The sequence below is a fragment of the Cheilinus undulatus genome, linkage group 23 (genome assembly GCF_018320785.1).
Source record: "Cheilinus undulatus linkage group 23, ASM1832078v1, whole genome shotgun sequence".
In the NCBI taxonomy this organism is placed as follows: Eukaryota; Metazoa; Chordata; class Actinopteri; order Labriformes; family Labridae; genus Cheilinus; species Cheilinus undulatus.
In genome coordinates, this window is record NC_054887.1 from 13347444 (window position 1) to 13366319 (window position 18876).

The window sequence follows — 18876 nt, forward strand, 5'->3', positions numbered from 1 at the left end:
GTGTGACCAACATGAAGAGGAGGTTCCAGTTCTTCCACACACTACTGAGGCTCCTGTTTGTTGAATGAAGAAATTGGTAAATACTTAATAGGTCTTGTTTTTTTCAGACTTCAATCGCCCAGTCCACCAAACAAGAGTCAAAGGCAGAATGAGCTGTTTGAGATTGGCAGATTTCATGGGCACAACACACATACTCAGCTCTGCTGCTCATCTCACAAATGCATGCTCCTTACAAATGTGGCACCATTTAAAATGAAAATAAATGGGCTTTCCAACAGTATAAGATGTATTACCATAAACTATTGTTACAACAAAGAAATAATATACTAAACACAACATTTCTTACTTTTTGTGCTAAGTATAATTTCTGCCTTTACACTTATTCAACCAAGCCAACCCTAAACACACCACACCATAACATTACGTTGACTTTTGCCAGGTGTACACTCTGGGGTTCTAGTAGATTCAGACATTAATGTTGAGTTGCACACTCAAGTGGAAGTTGGGACTTTAAGCATAATATTGCTATTCGTTATCCAGTTTGAGGGGGACACAATGGCCGACTCAACGGATTTCATTTTTGATATTTTTCTTGTACGACTGCACACATTCCCACAGTAAGAGCAGAACCAAGAGCAGAATCCTCAACTTAGGGGCATTTTTTTTTCTTTATAATCTGGCAGACAGCATCTTAGATCAGTATGAAAACAGGAGGAATGTCTTTTGATGTGCCTTCCTTATTATAAAGAAAATAAACAAGCAGGAATTAAGCCTGTTGACCTCCAGCAGACACAATGTTTATTATTTAGCTGCGAGTTGTGTTTGCTGGTGATGCTGTTTAAATAAGAGACAGATGGCCAGCACAGTTTTGTTGCTGTTTGTAGCTGTGAGACAATAGATGTGACCTCAACCTCCATCTGTGAGACTTTTCAAAGTAAACTCCATTTATATTTGTCACAGGCTGCCCCAACTTTATTCAAGTTACTGTAGAGGTGAAACTATTGCGCTGCCCTTGTTTTCATCTGAATTTGACTTCATTTTTTAATATGAAAAGGCATCCTTAAAACTAAAGCAGATTGTCAGATTTCTTCTTAAAATCAGGCAAACAATCAATCTATTCTTCATGGAAAAAGACAGAAAAGAACACCACGGATGTGTCATGCATGTGACAGACCTTTGAGTTTAAGAATTTAGCCTTTGAGGGACTAAATATGTTTGTCTCCTCAAGGTAGAACTCTTAAAACATTAGTGACCTGCAATGGCGAAGCAAGAGGAAGAGAAAGGTGACGGCAAAATGGGGAGGCAATAAGAATCATGGAGAAAAAGGTCAGAGGAGAAGAACAGCAGGGACCTAAATGAGACAATATAGAAGAAAATGAGAGCGAGAAGGTCGAGGAGAGGCAGGAAGGAGAAGATAGGAGAGAAAACCATGAAGAAAAGAAGAAGGAAAGGGTGTGCGTTTGTGTGTGCGTGTGTTGGGTGGGGGGCTGTCAGAGCTGGTGGCCTTTCTGAAAGGTTAGGGGCCTGGCCGGAGGGAGGGACATTGAATGGCAGCGGCTCAGCGGGGAGGAGGAGGAGGAGGAGGAGGAGGAGAGGGGGGCTGTGGTCAGCTAATACACACAGACAGGGTCATGTGACCACAGGGCAGCCTTTTCACATGGTATTTAAAGCCCGTTGGCTCATTCTGAGGTTTAATGACATTAAACATGAGCTGGCATTTCACATGGACAGATCAGCTGATTATAAGTCCATTGTTTGTTCGGAGAAAGTGTGTGTGGTTGGATACATGTAGGCTTGGGTTACCTGGTTTGATTCAGTCCAGTTTGCCACAGTAAACCCCAATCTTTCTTGTGTTTCCCAGTTGATCTGTCTAGCCATGCTCGTTGCAAAGGGATATCCATCTCTTTTTGGCCCAGCTCAGTAATAAGAGCCAGCTCCCAAATGGGTCTTCATTTGGTACAAGGTTGGCTTTTTAAATGTGGATTTGATAACGACAAAAAAGGAGAAAGAAAAATGGCTCTCAAATGGGAGCCAGCTCTTGTCAAAATGGGTGAGTCTGTTCATGGATGACACATAATTTCTCAGTGTCATACAGATATACTGTCTTCCCAAAATCTTTCCATCTTGTCAACTGTGCTTCATTGAAGGCTTTTGGAAAAGTGGGTGAAACTAGCAAGCCAGAGCCACCTACTTTGCAAATGTTGCAAACCATTGCCTCCTACTAAAAATGGAGGGCAAAAGGCCCCAACATCCCTATAGTTTCATGAACATTCCACCCTTGCCTTTTAAGATGATTTATCCTTTAATGTATTTAAAACATTCCATCATTGTCTATAAAGATATAATCCATTAATGTCTTTAATCATACCATCCTTGCCTTTGAAGATGATGTAATCCTTAAATATCTTTAAAACATTCCATCCTTGACTTTGAAGATAATGACATTCTTTGAGGTCTTTAAAACCACTCCACCCTTGCCTTTGCAGATCATGTCAACCTTGAATGTCAATAAAACATTCCATCTTTGACTTTAAAAATAATGTCATTCTTTCATGCCTATAAAAAATTCCACCCTTGTGTTTGAAGATATCAGCCCTTAATGTCTATGAATCATTCCATCCCTGACTTTGATGACAATGTCATTCTTTGATTTCTATAAAATATTCCACCCATGCCTTTGACAATGATGTCAAACTTTGATGTATTAAAAACATTCCATCTGTGACTTTATCTATAAATCACTCAGTTGCCAACTTTGAAGGTAATTCCGTTCTTTGATGTCAATAAAACCCTCCCTCCTTGCCTTTGAAGATGATGATGATATCCATTAATGTGAGTAATGTCTTTAGATCACTCAAACCCTGACTTTGAGGATGATATCATCCTTTAATGTCGATAAAGCATTCAATCATTGCCTTTGGAGATGGTGTCAACCTTCAATGCCTACAAAAGATTTGATCCTTGCCTTTGAAGATGATGTCATCCTTTAATGTCGATAAAGCATTCAATCATTGCGTTTGAAGATGATATCATCCTTTTCTGTCGATAAAAAATTCCATCCTTGCCTTTGAAGATGATGTCCTCCTTTAATGACCATAAAACATCCAATTATTGCCTTGGAAGATGATGTTAACCTTCAATGACTATAAAATGTTCCATTCTTGCCTTTGAAGATGTCATCCTTTAATGTCAATGAAGCATTCAATCATTGCCTTTGAAAATGATGTCATCCTTCAATGTCTATAAATCACTCCATCCCTGACTTTGAAGATATTAAAATTTAGTGTATGTAAAACATTCTATCCTTGCACTTGAATATGATGTCATCCTTTAATGTCTATAAAACATTTCAAACTTGCCTTTTGTATGCAGGCAAGTCTAGGCCCACCAAACACTGCACATCACCACATAGGCAGTGTATCTGGCGTGCTTTGGAAGATATCTTTTCTATTTTGTATTTTTAAGTTCCAGAAGCATTCTTCCGTTAACTGAACACAAGAGGAAAAATTCTCTGTAAATATGCAGCTGATGTTTATGATTTGCTTTTTTGAAGTATTGCCTATGGCACAGGAATCATTAAAAAGCTATTGAGTTTGTGCTGAAGGTAAATCAGATGTTTTTGTAATTAAGAATGATGTTAAAACGCCTCGGATCATTTTACCCCTGGCATGTTTTTGAAAATCTTTCCACGTTTCCTCCTAAATTAGTCATCTTTAAATATTCTCTGATGATCTCTGGACATTTTAACCAGGATGTTGTTGTTGGTGGTAGGATTTATCATTTGGATCAGGAAGGAGCAGATGGTGACAGTGGGTAATGATGACAAACAGCAGCAGCTCCAAAACTCACATTTGAGATCTAGGATCTGGGTTGTTTGATGACAGAAGAAGAAAACAGTTTCTGCTTCTTCTGTTGACACAATATGATGGGGCTTTAGTGGCAGTAGATGGTTTTTAAGCCCAGTTTGCAAGATTGTGCCCTCATTTGAGCCTTGTTATAACCCATTATAAATCCAAATAAACCTCAAGTGCGTCAATATGATGATTTTACTGCTTCAGGTGAAAACAGAGCTTCTTGAATCTCATCAAAAGAGACAAAACTTTAAAACAAAACAACTAATTCATCATTGTCTTCCCACTAAACAAGACAAGACCTTGACGCTGCAGTTTCCCCTTTCAGCTCCATCCCATCCTCCTCATGTTCCTCCTTCTCTGTCTTAGTAGATTATCATTTATTCCTCCTATTTCTTTTAATGTGAAGGTCTGGATCCAGGCCAGGAAGCTGCAGCTTGCTGGCTCGCTCCTTCTCTTTGTTTATTCCGTGTTTTGGCCTCCATCATTAACAGTTTATTTCTCACCTCCTCCTCCCTCCTTTCTCTCTCTTCATCTCTTTATTATTATGTTTCAGTCACAACATCCTGATGGCCTGGCTCCATAAAACCGCCTCGTTTCTAACAGCTAACAAGCTCTCTGAGGTGGAATCTTTGGCTGCTGCAGACACTTTTTATGGCTAAACCTTTTGTAGAGATCAGAATCCTCCTAGGACCGTCACACCCAACGACATATCTGTCTTCATACTTTATGCACACAAACTTGTGGAGGGAAAAAATACAATCTCTCAGGTTCTGTTAGTATTCATGGTGTTATGTTCAAGGTCTGCAGGTCTCAGACAGAGCTGTTTGTTGACTTCAGTGTGTGGTTTTATCATTTTTTAAGATTAATTTTGGAACCTTTATTTTAATAGGACAGCCGAAGAGAGACAGCAAAGATTCAGCCGCAAATTCTCTATTTCATTGAGGTCTGGCCACTCCAGAGCATTCACCTTGTCGTCTTTAAACCATTTCCATGTAGCTTCACTGTATGCTTCAGGTCATTGTCCTGCTGGAAAATAAATCTTCTCCCAAGCTGTAGTACTCTTGCAGATGGAATAAGATTCTCCTCAAAGATTTTCTCATATTTTGTTGGATTCATTTGATTCTCTCTGTTTACAAGCCTTTTCGAACCAGCTGCCTAGAAGCATCCCCACAGCATGATGCTGCCACCTTCATACTGCACAGTGGGGATGGCGTGTTTGTGGTGATGTGCAGTGTTTTGGTGTCTTGTCTGATGTCCAGAAACCGTTTTGGTCTCATCAGACCAAAGAACTCAATATGAGTTTACCTCAACAGTGGCTTTCTTTTTCTCTGAATTTGGAGTGTTCTTTTGTCTTCATGGTGTAATGGTAGCCAGGAATACTAATTAACCAGTGACTGGACCCAGGTGATGCAGTGGGTGTTTTTTTTTTCCTCTCAGGACAGTGAACACTGAAAATGCTGGGCTACATTGGTTCTGTTTTGAAAATGTGGACTACCAGCGCTAAAAAAAGGTGGCTGTTTGAGCCCATGCTCCTGCATGAGCAACTACATCCTACCGTGCCGAAGCCCACTTTTTCCAACCATGCCAGGGCCGATAAGTGTAAAAGTAGGGAGCACTTACACCAGTCAGACTTTGACTCTGGGAGTCAGGCATGCTTTGGCTGGGCTACAGCTCAATTCATGTCCCCAGTTTTTTCATTATCCAGTTGCTTTTAAGCTTGTCTTTTTCTCTGTGTCATCTCCTGGCTTGACATGTTATTTTCCAAGGCTTGACTTAGAAAATAACATGGATCAGTTTGATCTTCTCTTCATGTGAAGGTTAGAATGATAAAAACAACCTTCAGAGAGCTGCTGCAGTTTATTCTATTAGTATGGGTCATGCAGAAGATATTATGAAAGAAGCAATAATTAAATTCAATTTAACTCATTTTAATTCAGTGCAGTCTGCAGAGCAGTGATCCTTAACCAGGCTGACTTCAGTGCATGCAACATGTTAAAAACATCTACCACTGGCTGGTTTATCACATTAGAAAATCTCTTAAAAACCGTCTGCAGCAGAGATGAGCTGTGCTGAATATTTCACGGTTTCTGCCGGTGCTGCCTGTTTCTGTTTGTGTTTGAATTTCTCTTTTGTGATTATGAGAAAATGAACCTGAAGGTGACTCAGATGTTCTCGTGTCTCAGATGCGTCAGATGTGACTGCGGTTAAAATTGAATAAGGCATAGTTCAAGCCGAGTCCAACAGCTCAGTGCACGGCTGTGATTGGTCTCAGCACAGATCTGAAACTGAGCGTAATGATGCGTCTGGTTTGAAATGCTGCTTTAAGCCAGCCTGTTGAAGAGCGCTCTGATGGTTTATTCACTACTTGTCTGGGTTTTTTCCTGCTTGTTATCAGAGGCAGATATGTTCCTGCTCCCTCTACTTTACTCGTCTTTTATTCTCAAAAAGACATGCCGTTCTTGTTATTTGGAGCCAAACGTCTACGTTTATTTGACTTTGAAAGGCAGACACGGATGAAAGACATTCAGGAGGGTCTTTTTGATTCTTCCCTCCTTGTTCACACCAACATTTCTCCATGTTTGTGGGTTAAACTCACTGTATTCTTGCTCAGCTGGTCCCTTCGGTCCTCCAACCTGGCTCTCCTCCAGCTGCAGGGGAGCAGAACAGCAGAGCTGTCCCAGTGTTGGTGCTGCTCAGCTGGGCAGATTAGACCCAGGAGGAGCCCCCCCCCCCCCACTGGATGACTCCCAGCCCAGGCACATCTGCTATCCCCAGATGTAGGTGTGAAAACAGTGAGCACGCTCTGCCTCCATCTGCCCCCTCACACATGCTGACTCCCCTAGAGAGCCAAGTTTATTTAAGGACCCTCACTCAGGTGTCAGATTACTCATCTATTGTTTTATTTTTATAGAAACATTTTTCATGCATTTTTGTTTCTATCACGATAAGAAACATGGCTCATACGCTCTAGTTAGGTGATGGCACCAGGCTCTGGTCTTCTCTATAGTCAAACGTGCATCACTGTTTGTAATTTGATCCGAGTTTTAAAACATGTTAATTATTCTTTCTGGGGGGATACAGTGATGAGAAGTGATCTGAAGTTTATTATAATAACCATACATGCTGCAGCAGCAAAAACATGCACAATTAAACCATCAACAGTTTTTAAAAAAAAGTTCAATTTTAATGTTAGCCCATTTTATGTTGAATTCAGCATTTCCCGGACAAGCCCCCATCTTGTCACGACCTGACTTAAAAGACATGACAAAAACAAGCGAGACATACAGTTTGAACTAAAAAGTGAAAAGGTTTGATCGCAAAATATGAATTAAAAGGTTAACAAGCTAATGAAATAGCAACTAAACTAACACAGGAAATGACTAAACACAAGCATGGTGCAATGAGGAATTGCTGCGCTGGGAATCAGAGGACCCCAAAGCAGAGTAGAGAGCAGGGAAAGTGTGACGATTGACTGCCAGCCTTATACGCCTAGTGGACTGACCAGATCTACCCAGGTGTGGCAAACCCCACTGACCAACCTGCAAAAGAAAGACAGACAAGACATTAGCACAAGGGCAACACACAACAACTTCTGCCACTTTGAATACAGCCTCTAGTGCAGGGGTTCTTAACCTTTCCAGTTGCAGACCCCCAAAATAAAGGTGACAGAAACCGCCACTGTACCTGAAGGTTGAACACAGAATATTCATGTGCAGACGAGGCTGCCCATAAGGGGGATAAAGGGGAGAGCTTTCTGAGGTCCAGCCAAACTGGGGGCCATGGAAGTCAGCAAAGTCACGGTCCATTGAAAAGTTTAGCTGTAGTATCCATATTTTATATTTAACCTGAAAAAATAACTGCTCTTATCAGAGAAACAAATCTTTTTTAACCATTTGTGAGGTAAATAGGCTTCTTAAAAATGTAAATCCCTTTTGTTAAAGAAAACGGTTAAAAATGGCTGAGATTTGGGTTAATAATGCAAAAAATGGTGGAAAAGGTGGTGAAATTGGATTTTAAAAGTAGCATTAAGGGGTTAGAAGTGGCAAAAATAAGATAAAAATGGTTAAAAAAATAACAAAAAGGCAAAAATAGGGGAAAGTGGCACAAATGGGCATACAGTGAGTTAAACAGTGGCTGAAATGGCTTTAAATGGGCAAAAATGGGTGGAAACTTGGTGAAATTGGATGAAAATTTGATATGAATGGTCAAAAACAGATTAACTGAGAAAAAAAAAATGGCAGATATTGGCAGAAATTGCCTAAACTGGCAAAAATGGGTGTATCAAATAGTGAGATGTTGAAATGGGAAAATGGGAGTAAAAAGTGGTACAAAGGGGTTAATAGCGGCAATAATGGGTCAACAGAGGCAACATTAGGCTTAAGTGGAAAGAATTGGTTTAGAAGTGGAAAAAACAGGCAGAAAAAAGTGGTGGAAAGGGATTAAAATTGATGCAAAAATATGTTAAAATTGGGGTGGGGAAATGATGAAGAGGGTTTAAAATTTGGCAGTATTGGTGCTAAGTGGCAACGGTGTCATTTCAAATATATTCTTAGTTTCTTAGGACATTTGGAGCCCCCTCTCAGTGTCTCGCAGCCCCCAAGGGGGTGGTTGAGAACCACTGCTCTAGTGGACACTAGGGGCTGCAGCTGCTTTAGACTTCAGCATTGGCTTCACTTTTCAGCACCGCTCGGTTTTACCACTATCCTTTATTTGTCAGTAGCAGTGTTGAAAAATGCTGGGTTGTATCCAGCTCATCACTGAAACTTGGGGCTGTTTCACTGCTGCTGTTGTCAGACTGACGTTGTGTGTGTTAGTGTTACCGTGTGTGTCTATATGTGTCTGAGTGTGTGTGAGATCTGACACCGCTCTGGGATTTGTGATGACGTGTTAAAGGATCAACAGAATTCTTTCTTTCTTTCACTCTGTCAGCGTTTGCGTCACCTCCTGCTGCTTCCAAAGACCCTCTGTTCTATTTACTGACACGTGAATGTGCTGACTTCTAGTGCCATATCTGCTGTGTGTAGTTGAAAACTTAAATACCAGGATGCAGAAAATTAGAAACGGAGGTTGTCTGGATGATCAGATTAGGATCAGGGAGGAGAATCTGTCGGATTAGGATTTTTGGGGGGATCTAAAAGCTTGTGTTTTCATAGTTTCTCACCAAACCTTGATGTCATTGTCAGCATGCAGTCATAGTTGAAACAAACTGCTGTTTTTGAGAAGGATTTAAGGAGTCAGCAGTTTTCTTGGCATACAGAATATGAGATGGATGAGATGGTCTTTTCTAGTTTCTCTTTTTGTGCTCTCCCCCTCAATCATTCTGTCTACGACCTGGAAATTGATCTCAGTGCGCCATCCTCTAAAAAAATGCTTCTCAGGTGGAGAGGAGGCCCGTTGAAGGAGCTGTCATGAGGATGCATGTGTCTTTTGCAGACAACTTTTTGGATGCAGCTGGACTGCAAACCATTCGTACAATTTCAAAAACTGAGGGTATAGCATTAGTTCGGCCAGGACATGAAGTCAAAAGCAACCATCCACCACCATCCTCTACTCCTCTATGTTATATCTGACTTAATCGATGCTGTTCTGTTGTCGTTGATAGCTGCTCTTCACATAGGCCTGTGGGAGGGCAGGGAGATCCCAGAACGGCCACAATGCCAAATATAGATAACAACAATAAGAGCAAAATTAATAACTGCTAATAAAGAGAAAAAAATATGTGTTTCTTGCCAAAGTTTTCTTGACTGAAATAATGTTATTAGAGGAACAGGTGAGTTAGCAGTGTGAGTTGTGCCCTATGTGCAACTGCCCCGTACAAATCCAGCCTGTTGCTCTTTTCTCGTACGCCACTCTCTACTCTCTTCCAGTGCTATCCACTGTGCTGTCCTCACCGAATTTCCACACATTTTCTGGCAGTTTCTCTGCCTATTTTTGGAGGGAAAAGGATGCATCAATCCTCTCCTGCTTTGATCCATGGAGCTGATGTTGTCTTCCTGGGTAAAAGCAGTGATGGAGACGATAAAGACTTCCTCCTCTGATAGATAAATCCTCCACTGTAAAGCTAATCCAATCCTCATAAGCTGCAGGAGATTAATCCAAAAAAAACAAAGAACAAAAAAAAAGGAGTCCCATATTTTTTTGGTTTAATCTGAGGGATTTTCTTTTATGTCATCTCTGAGCAAATCTTACTGTTAAGCCGGAAACAGCTGGAAGCAACATGTTCAGGATCACCGCTGTGGTGTTGCTCTCAGTGCAGCAAGTGTCATGTCTTTCTTAATGAAAGATTTCTTATTTATTTTCTTTACATGTAAGAGGAGATGTGGAAAATAGAAATTACAGTTCTTAGAATTAGGATTAGCAATAAGACAGAAGTAGAAGAAAAAATGACAGTGATCATGGGCTAAAATAGAGAAAACAGGAAATAGAGATGGATGTGTACAATTACAAAGCCATTATGGGGGATACTACAAGTAAATACAGGCATAAGAGACAATGACCAAGCAAACAGTCCAGAGATGCCTGCGATTTAGTACCAATAAGTAGGTCATATGTTGTTAAGTGTGATGCAGTTAAGGTCCGAAATAAGCAAATAACTTTATTTTCTTGTCTATTATTGGCAAAGCAATCCAGGGGTGGAAAAACACAGGTAACATTTATTCTGATGGCTGTAATTGTGTATTTTTTTGTGTACTTAACACTTCTGCTTTAGTAAGATTCAACCAAAGTAACTGTACTTTTACTTGAGGACGATACTCTTGTCCTATAGTGTTGATATCTCGGAGTTAAACAATTCGGAGTTCATTTTGCATCTCAAATTGTCATTCTAACTCCATTCTGAGTGATAAAGTCTTCAGTGTTGAAATTGTTTGACAGTGTTGGTCCACCAATGTTAGGTCAACTCTGTAAAGAGTCAAATGATTTAAGATCAATTTACTGTGATTTTAAATCTGGGATTATGTGTGGTGAGAGTTTCCTATCATACCCTTGGACAGCGTGTTCAGATGTATTTAATATGTGTTAAGTGGTGTTTGGAGATATTGCCTATTGTGCATTGATTCCTGCTGGCATTTTTTTTTCTTTTTTTTGGTCCTGTCTTTAGTAGAATGTTGTTGTTCTTTTATGTGAGACACATTTACACCATGCGTGAAGTTATCCATTGAGTTTTGTTCCCATCTGTGGAACAGATATGCATTTGTTATGACAAACAAAGTGTACTTTTTGGGCAGAAGTTCAACTGTAATTTAAATAACTAAGGCTGGCCTTACACCAGAGGACTGTGCTTAAACTCTTAAAATACTCTAAAAAGACTGACATCTGAGACCCTCTCACATCTAAAGACAATTTGCCAGCAAGTCATTGAGTTTTTGATCTCAGACTAAGATTTTTCAAGGACCTTGCGTCACTAACTACAAGACTAAAATATGATTCCTTTTGAGATTATTTCCCATCATGCATCTGGTGGAAATCTACAACAAACAGGTTTGATATTGTCGTAACACCAAGACAGAAGAAAAACTGCCTTACACCTGCTAAAATTGAGTCTTATGACCATTTAATACTTAACGACTGAGATAAAAGTAGCAAGCTGCGACTTTAGCAAGACTCCCATGGATTTAGTCAGGCCACCTTGAGAGAAATAAGAAATTTAGCACTAGCGCTGTCATCATGAGACACAGCACTGAGCAACACTGTGGGCAGGACTTCTGTTGAAATAGAGTGAAGGCAAAACCAGAGGGGAGTGCTCACCTTGTAATGGAGCTAAATTAGGGTATCTTTGAATTAATCCAGAAAATAAAATGCAGTTACTAAACCATTAGCTTAAAAGGAAAGATACAACTCCTCAGTAACTTTAAATTGGATACTTTTGCTCAAGTAGATTTATAGATCAGTAATCTTGCTTTCACTTGAGTACAGTAGTCGTGTACTTTCTATAAATGTGACAAAAAGCTACTTTTTGAGATTCATATTTGTATAATGTTGTGTTATTGTACTTGTAAGTTGCTTGAAAATGATGATGGATTGTCCAGATTCCATGTCTGTCAATAGGCCGATCCATCTTCAAAGCTTCAAGCTGATGTGCTTGCTCCAATTTTTAGAAAAACCTGACAATCAGTATAATTTGAGGAGAAGGAGGCAGTTGCTATGGGCGTGGTTTCATTGAGGTAACTGCAAGCCTTTAAACAGTGGTGGCTGGTGAAGTTATTAGCATGGATGTTGCTATATATTATGAAAGGTTATGCCCTTCCCAAACACCGTCTATGGGGTGTTGCCCAGATGGATGTGAAGTATATCCCATGTCGTCGAAATGTGGAACAGTATCTGACGTGTCAGATTACTTAAATGGCTGGATTTTAATTGGTTATTGTGATTTTGAAGTTTTTAAGTGAGGCTGTAAACATGTTTGTTTCTGCTGTCAAGTTGAACATGGTAACATGGGACTGTATGGAGCTCAACTCACTGCAGGAGATGGCCTCTAGTGGCCAGTGTAGGAACAGCAGCTTTTTTGACACTGATGCATCAGCTCTGTCTCGTAGCTCTGGAGTTTTTTGCTTGAGGGAGAGTGATGAGGAGGAGAGACAAAGGACAGAAGGAAGAGGGGGAAAGGGAGTCAGGAAGTGGCACTAAAGCGGAGAAAAGAGAGAGAGAGAGAGAGAGAGAGAGTGTTTACCAGTTCACTTTTGTTCTGCAGTCTCTCTCTCTTGCTCACTCGGTGTCCGTCCAGTCTGTTGAGGTATCGTCTAGATGCAGAGGATCGCTTGGTTTTTGACTCTTGTTCTCCTCACTTCCTTCAATTTTTAAGGAACTTTCTTCTTCCCTGCAATATTTTTTATTTAACACCTTATCATGCTGAAGTTTAGCGTCACTCACAGCTCCAGGTTTGTGTTTGAGTGGTGGGAGTTTAGCTTCCTCTGTCTCCCTCATTTATTTGCTGTTGTTGCAGTTATTTACCTCTCTTCCTCTCCTTTTTATGTCTTGCCTAATCACGTCTTTTTCTCTGTCTTTGCAGCCACAATGAGCGGAAGGTGACCTGCAAGCACCCGGTGTCAGGCGTCCCCTCCCAAGACAACTGCATCTTTGTCGTAAATGAACAGTAAGTCTCTCTGCACGCCGGCACACCCGCTCAGCATTGTGAGCCACTGATTACTGCACTGATTACAAAGGTCACTTATAGTCAGACTGGTCCACTGAAACAGGGCTGCAGCTGTGCTCTGCAGATGTGGATTTACTGTATGAGAGCTAATCAGGAGACATCGTGATATACCAGACTGGACAGGAGCCAGGGAAACCAAAAAAAAGAGGCATGAGTCTCTTTGTTGGGTATTAACGTTCCCAAAGTTCATGTCTCTTCTATTGAATGCTTGCTAAGCAGAAGTACATCATTGGCTCAGAAAGTTTGGAGTCACTTTTGTAATTGTTTCAGAGATAGCCCCAGAGATTCTGTCACCATATGGACTAGGGATGTGTATTTTGGGAACAATTATTCAAAATTCACTTTAAACTATTGGGAAAAATATTGAAATTTCTCAGATGGACCGGAAAACATTTGTTAGCCTTATGCTAACATATAATGGCAATTGCCATTAACATATTACTAGAAGACAATATCTAAAGGTAATGTAACATGTAATAAAGATGCTTTTGTATGGATGTACAACCATAAATGTTCCAAAAATGTTGGGATGCTCTGTAAAATGTAAATGAAAACAGAATGCAAAAACCAATAAAGCTGTATTTTATTACATTAGAACATTAACAATGTCAACTTCATTAGCTCAGTTTGAATTTGATGGCAGCAACCCATCTCAAAAAAGTTAGGACAGGGCCATGTTTACTATTCTTTAGCATCCTCTCTTCTTTTAACAACATCTGTAAGGGTTGGGGAAGTGAGGAGACCAGTTGCTTGAGTTTTTGATGAGGAATATTTTTCCATTCCTGTCCATTGTAGGATTCTGTCTGCTCAACAGTCCTGGGTCTACTTTGCTGGATTTTATGTTTATGACGCCCCAAATGTTTTGTATTGGTGAAAGGTTTGGACTCCAGGTAGGCCAGCTCAGCACGCGGCCTCTTCTACTGTGAAGCCATGCTGTTGTAATTGATGCAGTGTGTGGTTTAGTATTGTCTTGCTGAATTATGCAAGGCCTTCCTTGAAAAGATACCTGGAAAGGAGCATAGATTGCTCTAAAACCTCTTTATACTTCTCAGTATTGATAGTACCTTTCCAGATGTGTAAGCTGCCCACACTATAGGCACTAATGCCACTCCATACCATCAGAAATGCAGGCTTTTAACCTGTGCACTGACAACAAGCTAAATGGTCCCTCTCTTCTTTAGTCCACAGGACATGGCATCTGTGTTTTCCACAGAGAATTTCGGATTTTGATTAATCTGACCACAGGACAGTTTCCATTTTGCCTCAGTCCATTTAAGTGAGCTTTGTCCCAGAGAAGACGGTGGTGTTCCTGGATATTGTTCACACATGGCTTCTTCTTCTGATAAAGCTTTAACTTGCATTTGTGGATAGCACAGCCAACTGTGTTAACAGACAGTGTGATTTTTGGGAGTGTTTCTAAGCCCATGCAGTGATTTCCAGTACAGAATCATGCTTGTTTTTAGTGCAGTAGCATCTGACAGCCCCAAAATCACCAGCTTCTTTGGCCTTGTCCCTTGTGCACAGAAATTTCTCCTAATTCTCTGAATCTTTTGATGATATTATGTACTGTCAGTGGTGTGATTTCAACGTCCACAATTTTTAGACACCGTTAGACACAGTTTTTTGCAAATTGGTGAACCTCTGCCCATATTTGCTTCTGAGAGACTGCCTCTATAAAATGCTCCTTTTACACCCAATCATGTTACCGACCTGTTGCCTACTCCCCTAATTATTTGCAAAATGCTCATCTAGCTGTTTTAGCCTCTTTTTTTTTGCCTGTCTCTACTTTTTGAGATATGTTGCTGCCATGAAATTCAACCTGGTCTGGTTTTGTGTCTTAGGAGTATTTCGAATGAACCAGAGGTGAACTTTGTAGTTGGCTTATAAGTGACAACATAACACTTGAGTGACATCAAAAAGAGGAAAAACAGCCACAGTGTGACAATACAAGCCCAAAACATTGTTTCCCCATTTACTTATCCATGCTGTAAATGGAGTGTCTAAAAATCTTGACCTTTTAGGGAGATTAACAAAAAGTGTTTTTTTAATGTTTGTACAAAACGGTCAAAACACATGCAGAGAAAACTGAGGTTTCAAAAATACCCAAGCAGATGTGGACCCTTAATTCTCAACTGGTGGGTCGAGAAGCGGTTGGCTGCAGACCATAGCTCTCAGACACCCCCATTGCAGACCGACACAGTAAGACACAGCAACTGTCAGAATGGAAATACACGCTAAAACTTTCAAAATAAATAATGCATTTTCAGTTGGGTGAGCATTAGGATACCAAAAGTTAAAAGTCTGAAACCTAGTGGTTTAGTCTGTGCCAGCCTGTACCTTGTTTTTCACGTGTCGTTCTTCATTCTTTTTCCTTAGTTTCCATTTCTATCTATGATCTTATCCTTGTAGATTATAGGCATAAAATCCCCAAAACAAATCTTTAACAAAAGGAACGATTCTTAGGATTAGAGATGATGAGTAAGCCTTACCTTCACTTAAAGGTACAGTGTGGTCAACTAGGAATATTAGCGACATCTAATGTTCATATTCTTGATTGTGATGCTCACTTCTGCTGGTAACCGAGTCCTTAACTACTTTTGACAACTTCAGAGCAGAATCACCATCCATATTATCGTGGTCATTTGTGATCCAGCAGGTTAAGCGCTGCTGTCATCATCCAGACTATAAATCCCGAAAGTGTAATATCTTTTATGTAATAATGATGAGTCTGCAAACCTTAAGGGAGGTTAAAGATTTGATTTTTATAAGCTTCACATTAAAAGATAATCTGCAGCAATCTTTCATAACAACTGAAGCCACAAACCAGAATGTCCTCCAATTGCTTGGAGGTTAAATCAGGGATAAATCTGCACGGTTGCAGTCAGAATTGGACCTCAGGGGGGCCTTTATTCATGTCATGGTTAATGAACAGATCCCCCTGCAGACTTTTTTCATTACTCATCAATTCGACAAATCAGTCCTCAATTTTTTAACATGTCAGGTTTATTGTCAAACAGGATTACACATTGAATGAGCTGATCTTGGTGCTATTGGTACATTTGGAAAAGCCGTTTCCTTTATTTCTTTTTTGGCAGATTTGCAAACGAGCGACATGTATACTGCCACCTACTGGATAGGATTGCATACACACATCTGCCCAGGAACAGAGCAATGTTACTAACCCAATAAAAATGCTTTTGCACTTAATGGAGAGATGGCGAGGACAGCAATGGATGAGAGGATTGAGGAGGAGGAGAAGGTGTCTTATTAGATGATGATGATGAGGAGGAGGAGTGGGACAGGGGAAGGATTTGGGAAACAATTGTGAGGTAGAAGCCTGAAAACCTTTAAAGTTTAAATAAAATATAAAGGTTGAAGATTTAAACAAAGTTACAGAGTTGGAGAGTATGTGTTTGGGATTTTTGTGCGTTCAAGCAGTTGCCTCGCTAATTAATGATCAAAGATCAAAGCAAATCAGTTACAGCTGTGAGTTTCAAGGAGGAAAAGAGGTCAGAAATCTTACTTGTGAGGGCAGAAAATGCACTGAAATGATGTCAATTCAAGCTTTAGCTGTGAATGCTATAAGAAAAACAAGGACACCCCGAGAACCAGCAGGAGTTGCTGAACCCAGTGGTATATTTTTGATGTCTAAGAAGCGAGAAATGTATGTTCTACTGTGAGTTTAAAAAAGAGGTTCAGTAAGCATTCGCTCAGGATTTTCTGTCCAGAAATATCATTACAGTAGATGAGAGCTGAAGGGGTGTTGGTCACGCTTCTAAGCTTACTGTGTAAAAACTTTTTATCCTTTTGACCTCAAATCCTTTTTGAGAAGAAGAGGAGATATGTGGCTACATTTTAAAGTTTGAATGGTTTCTGTGGACCAAACATATTTTTCAGAAATACAGTTTGTTCAGGAAGTTTTTGTCATTTAGAAAATACTTCAGCACTCTCCTGATGACATCAGAGCACTCCAGCCTGAAGGTTCCACCCCATACACACCCATTGTAAAATCTGGAGAGAACCAAAATCTGCATAAAGTTTGATCATTGATTATTAAAAATCTTTAAAAGATATCAATAATGTGAATCATCATTAAATAGCTGAAGATTTTGTCTGTATTTTTAAGAAAGAATGAAGTCTGTATGTTGAGGTAAGCTGAAGTTATAAGCCTTAGAAGTCGGGGGAGTTCAAGAGGATTCAAAGAGTTTTCCCATTTCAAATAATGTTAAAAAGTTTTTGTAAAAAGCAAAATAGTTGAAAAAGTATTAATAGCAGAAAAAAGTTTTAGAGATAGCTGCAAAAAGCCGAAAAAGATGAAGAGTCTAATGCTGATGTGGTTTGAATAGCATAAGAATAGCCAAAGTTGGAAAGAGTTGAAGAGAGTGAAAATTTGTGGAACTTTCCCATCTGTATAACATTGTTACATAATGTTAAATAATTGAAAAAGTATAGAAGTTGGAATTGTGAAAAGTAAGAGCAAAAGAACCTGAAAGAAGCTGAAATTTATTAAGCCTGAATTGTGTCAATACGATAAAGTCTGAAGGATTAGATAGAAGAATAATAATGGCCGACACAAAGAACAATAATGTAAATGCTGACTCAGCATCCCCACTGATAAAGCAGACTAGTGTAGGGAAGGCATGTAACTTGAAAACGCCCTTCGTCTGTGAATGCCACTACTGATTCGTCTGTGTCTTTGCTCCCCTCTGTCTGTACATCCATCTTTGTCCGTCTGATGAATCCTCTTCTTTCTGTCTCTCTGTGCGGCCCTCTCTGTATCACTGCAGCTCTGTTTGGTTTGTTTATAGCCTCCATGCTACGAACTCACAAACCAAAACAGAAAACTCTATGAATGTTTCTTCTTTCCTGGCTCTCTGCTGTCAGAATGACTGACTGCTGAGTTCTCTCTACCCGTCAGCTCCAAAATAGGATCCGTTCTGTGGTTCTGTGCTCTCACATCTCTCACGGAGAAACTACCCTCCACTCCCCGAGAGAGAAAGTAGCGAACAACAAAAAAGTCAGGATGACGGCATCGAAATGAAATTTAGGAGCCAGGCTTCTGAAAGAGAGAAACAAACTGTAGCAATTACACGCTCCACCTCCAAAAGAGTCATCAGGATACTGTTTGAATCCTCCCCGTCTCTGAGCTGCGAGCCTGAGATACCCACCCAAAACACACACACATTAACACAGAGTTTAACACTCTCTGTTTTACTGCTAACAAGTTCAGCAGTGCTGCTCTCTCCTCTTCTCCCTCCATCACATTCACGCCACCATTCATCTCCCATCCCAATTATCTCCTCTGTCACACTCTTGTTAGCGAGGTGTGTGTGAGTTATGTAAATGAGGTGTGCATGGTTTGTATTTTTAAACTTGTTGAGCAGAGATTAGGTGAGACAGCAGCTCCTGTTTAACTGCAGTGAAGCTGCTAATGAGAGTTTTACGTTTTTTGCACCCTGACTGGTGTGAAGACGATGCTTGAAAGTGAAATGTCTTTACTTTAAACTTCAGTTCAACTAATTTAAAAGTACACACTCATACAAAGGCATACTCCAGCCACATACCAGCTTGTAACTCTGGCCTTAATCTATGGATTGATCCAGTGTTTTATGGCTTTTGTAAAAGCAAGATTGGTCATCAAACAGTGATGCAAATTTTGGTTAATCGTAACTCAAAGAAGAGCTGTTTTGTTAATATCATAACATGTAACATCACTGGAGGGAAGAATGCATGCTTAGATAGCATGCAAACCATCTAAACACAGGACTAGATGCAAATGCGATGTGCAATGCAGAACATAAGGATAGTGCTAATTTTCAAACATGTATTTATCACACAAATCTACAATATTTCACCTGGATGCAAACACTG

General features: G+C 40.1%; 1 protein-coding gene across 9 annotated transcripts in view; it reads left to right on the forward strand.

The window, feature by feature from the left end:
• Positions 1–18876, forward strand: part of LOC121505164 (pleckstrin homology domain-containing family A member 5-like) — a 296479-nt gene that overhangs the window by 191472 nt on the left and 86131 nt on the right. For all 9 annotated transcript variants that reach the window (XM_041780235.1, XM_041780239.1, XM_041780237.1 and 6 more), the window contains exon 4: positions 12862–12945. In XM_041780235.1, the coding sequence (XP_041636169.1) occupies positions 12862–12945 (84 nt within the window). The remainder of the gene's footprint in view (positions 1–12861; positions 12946–18876) is intronic.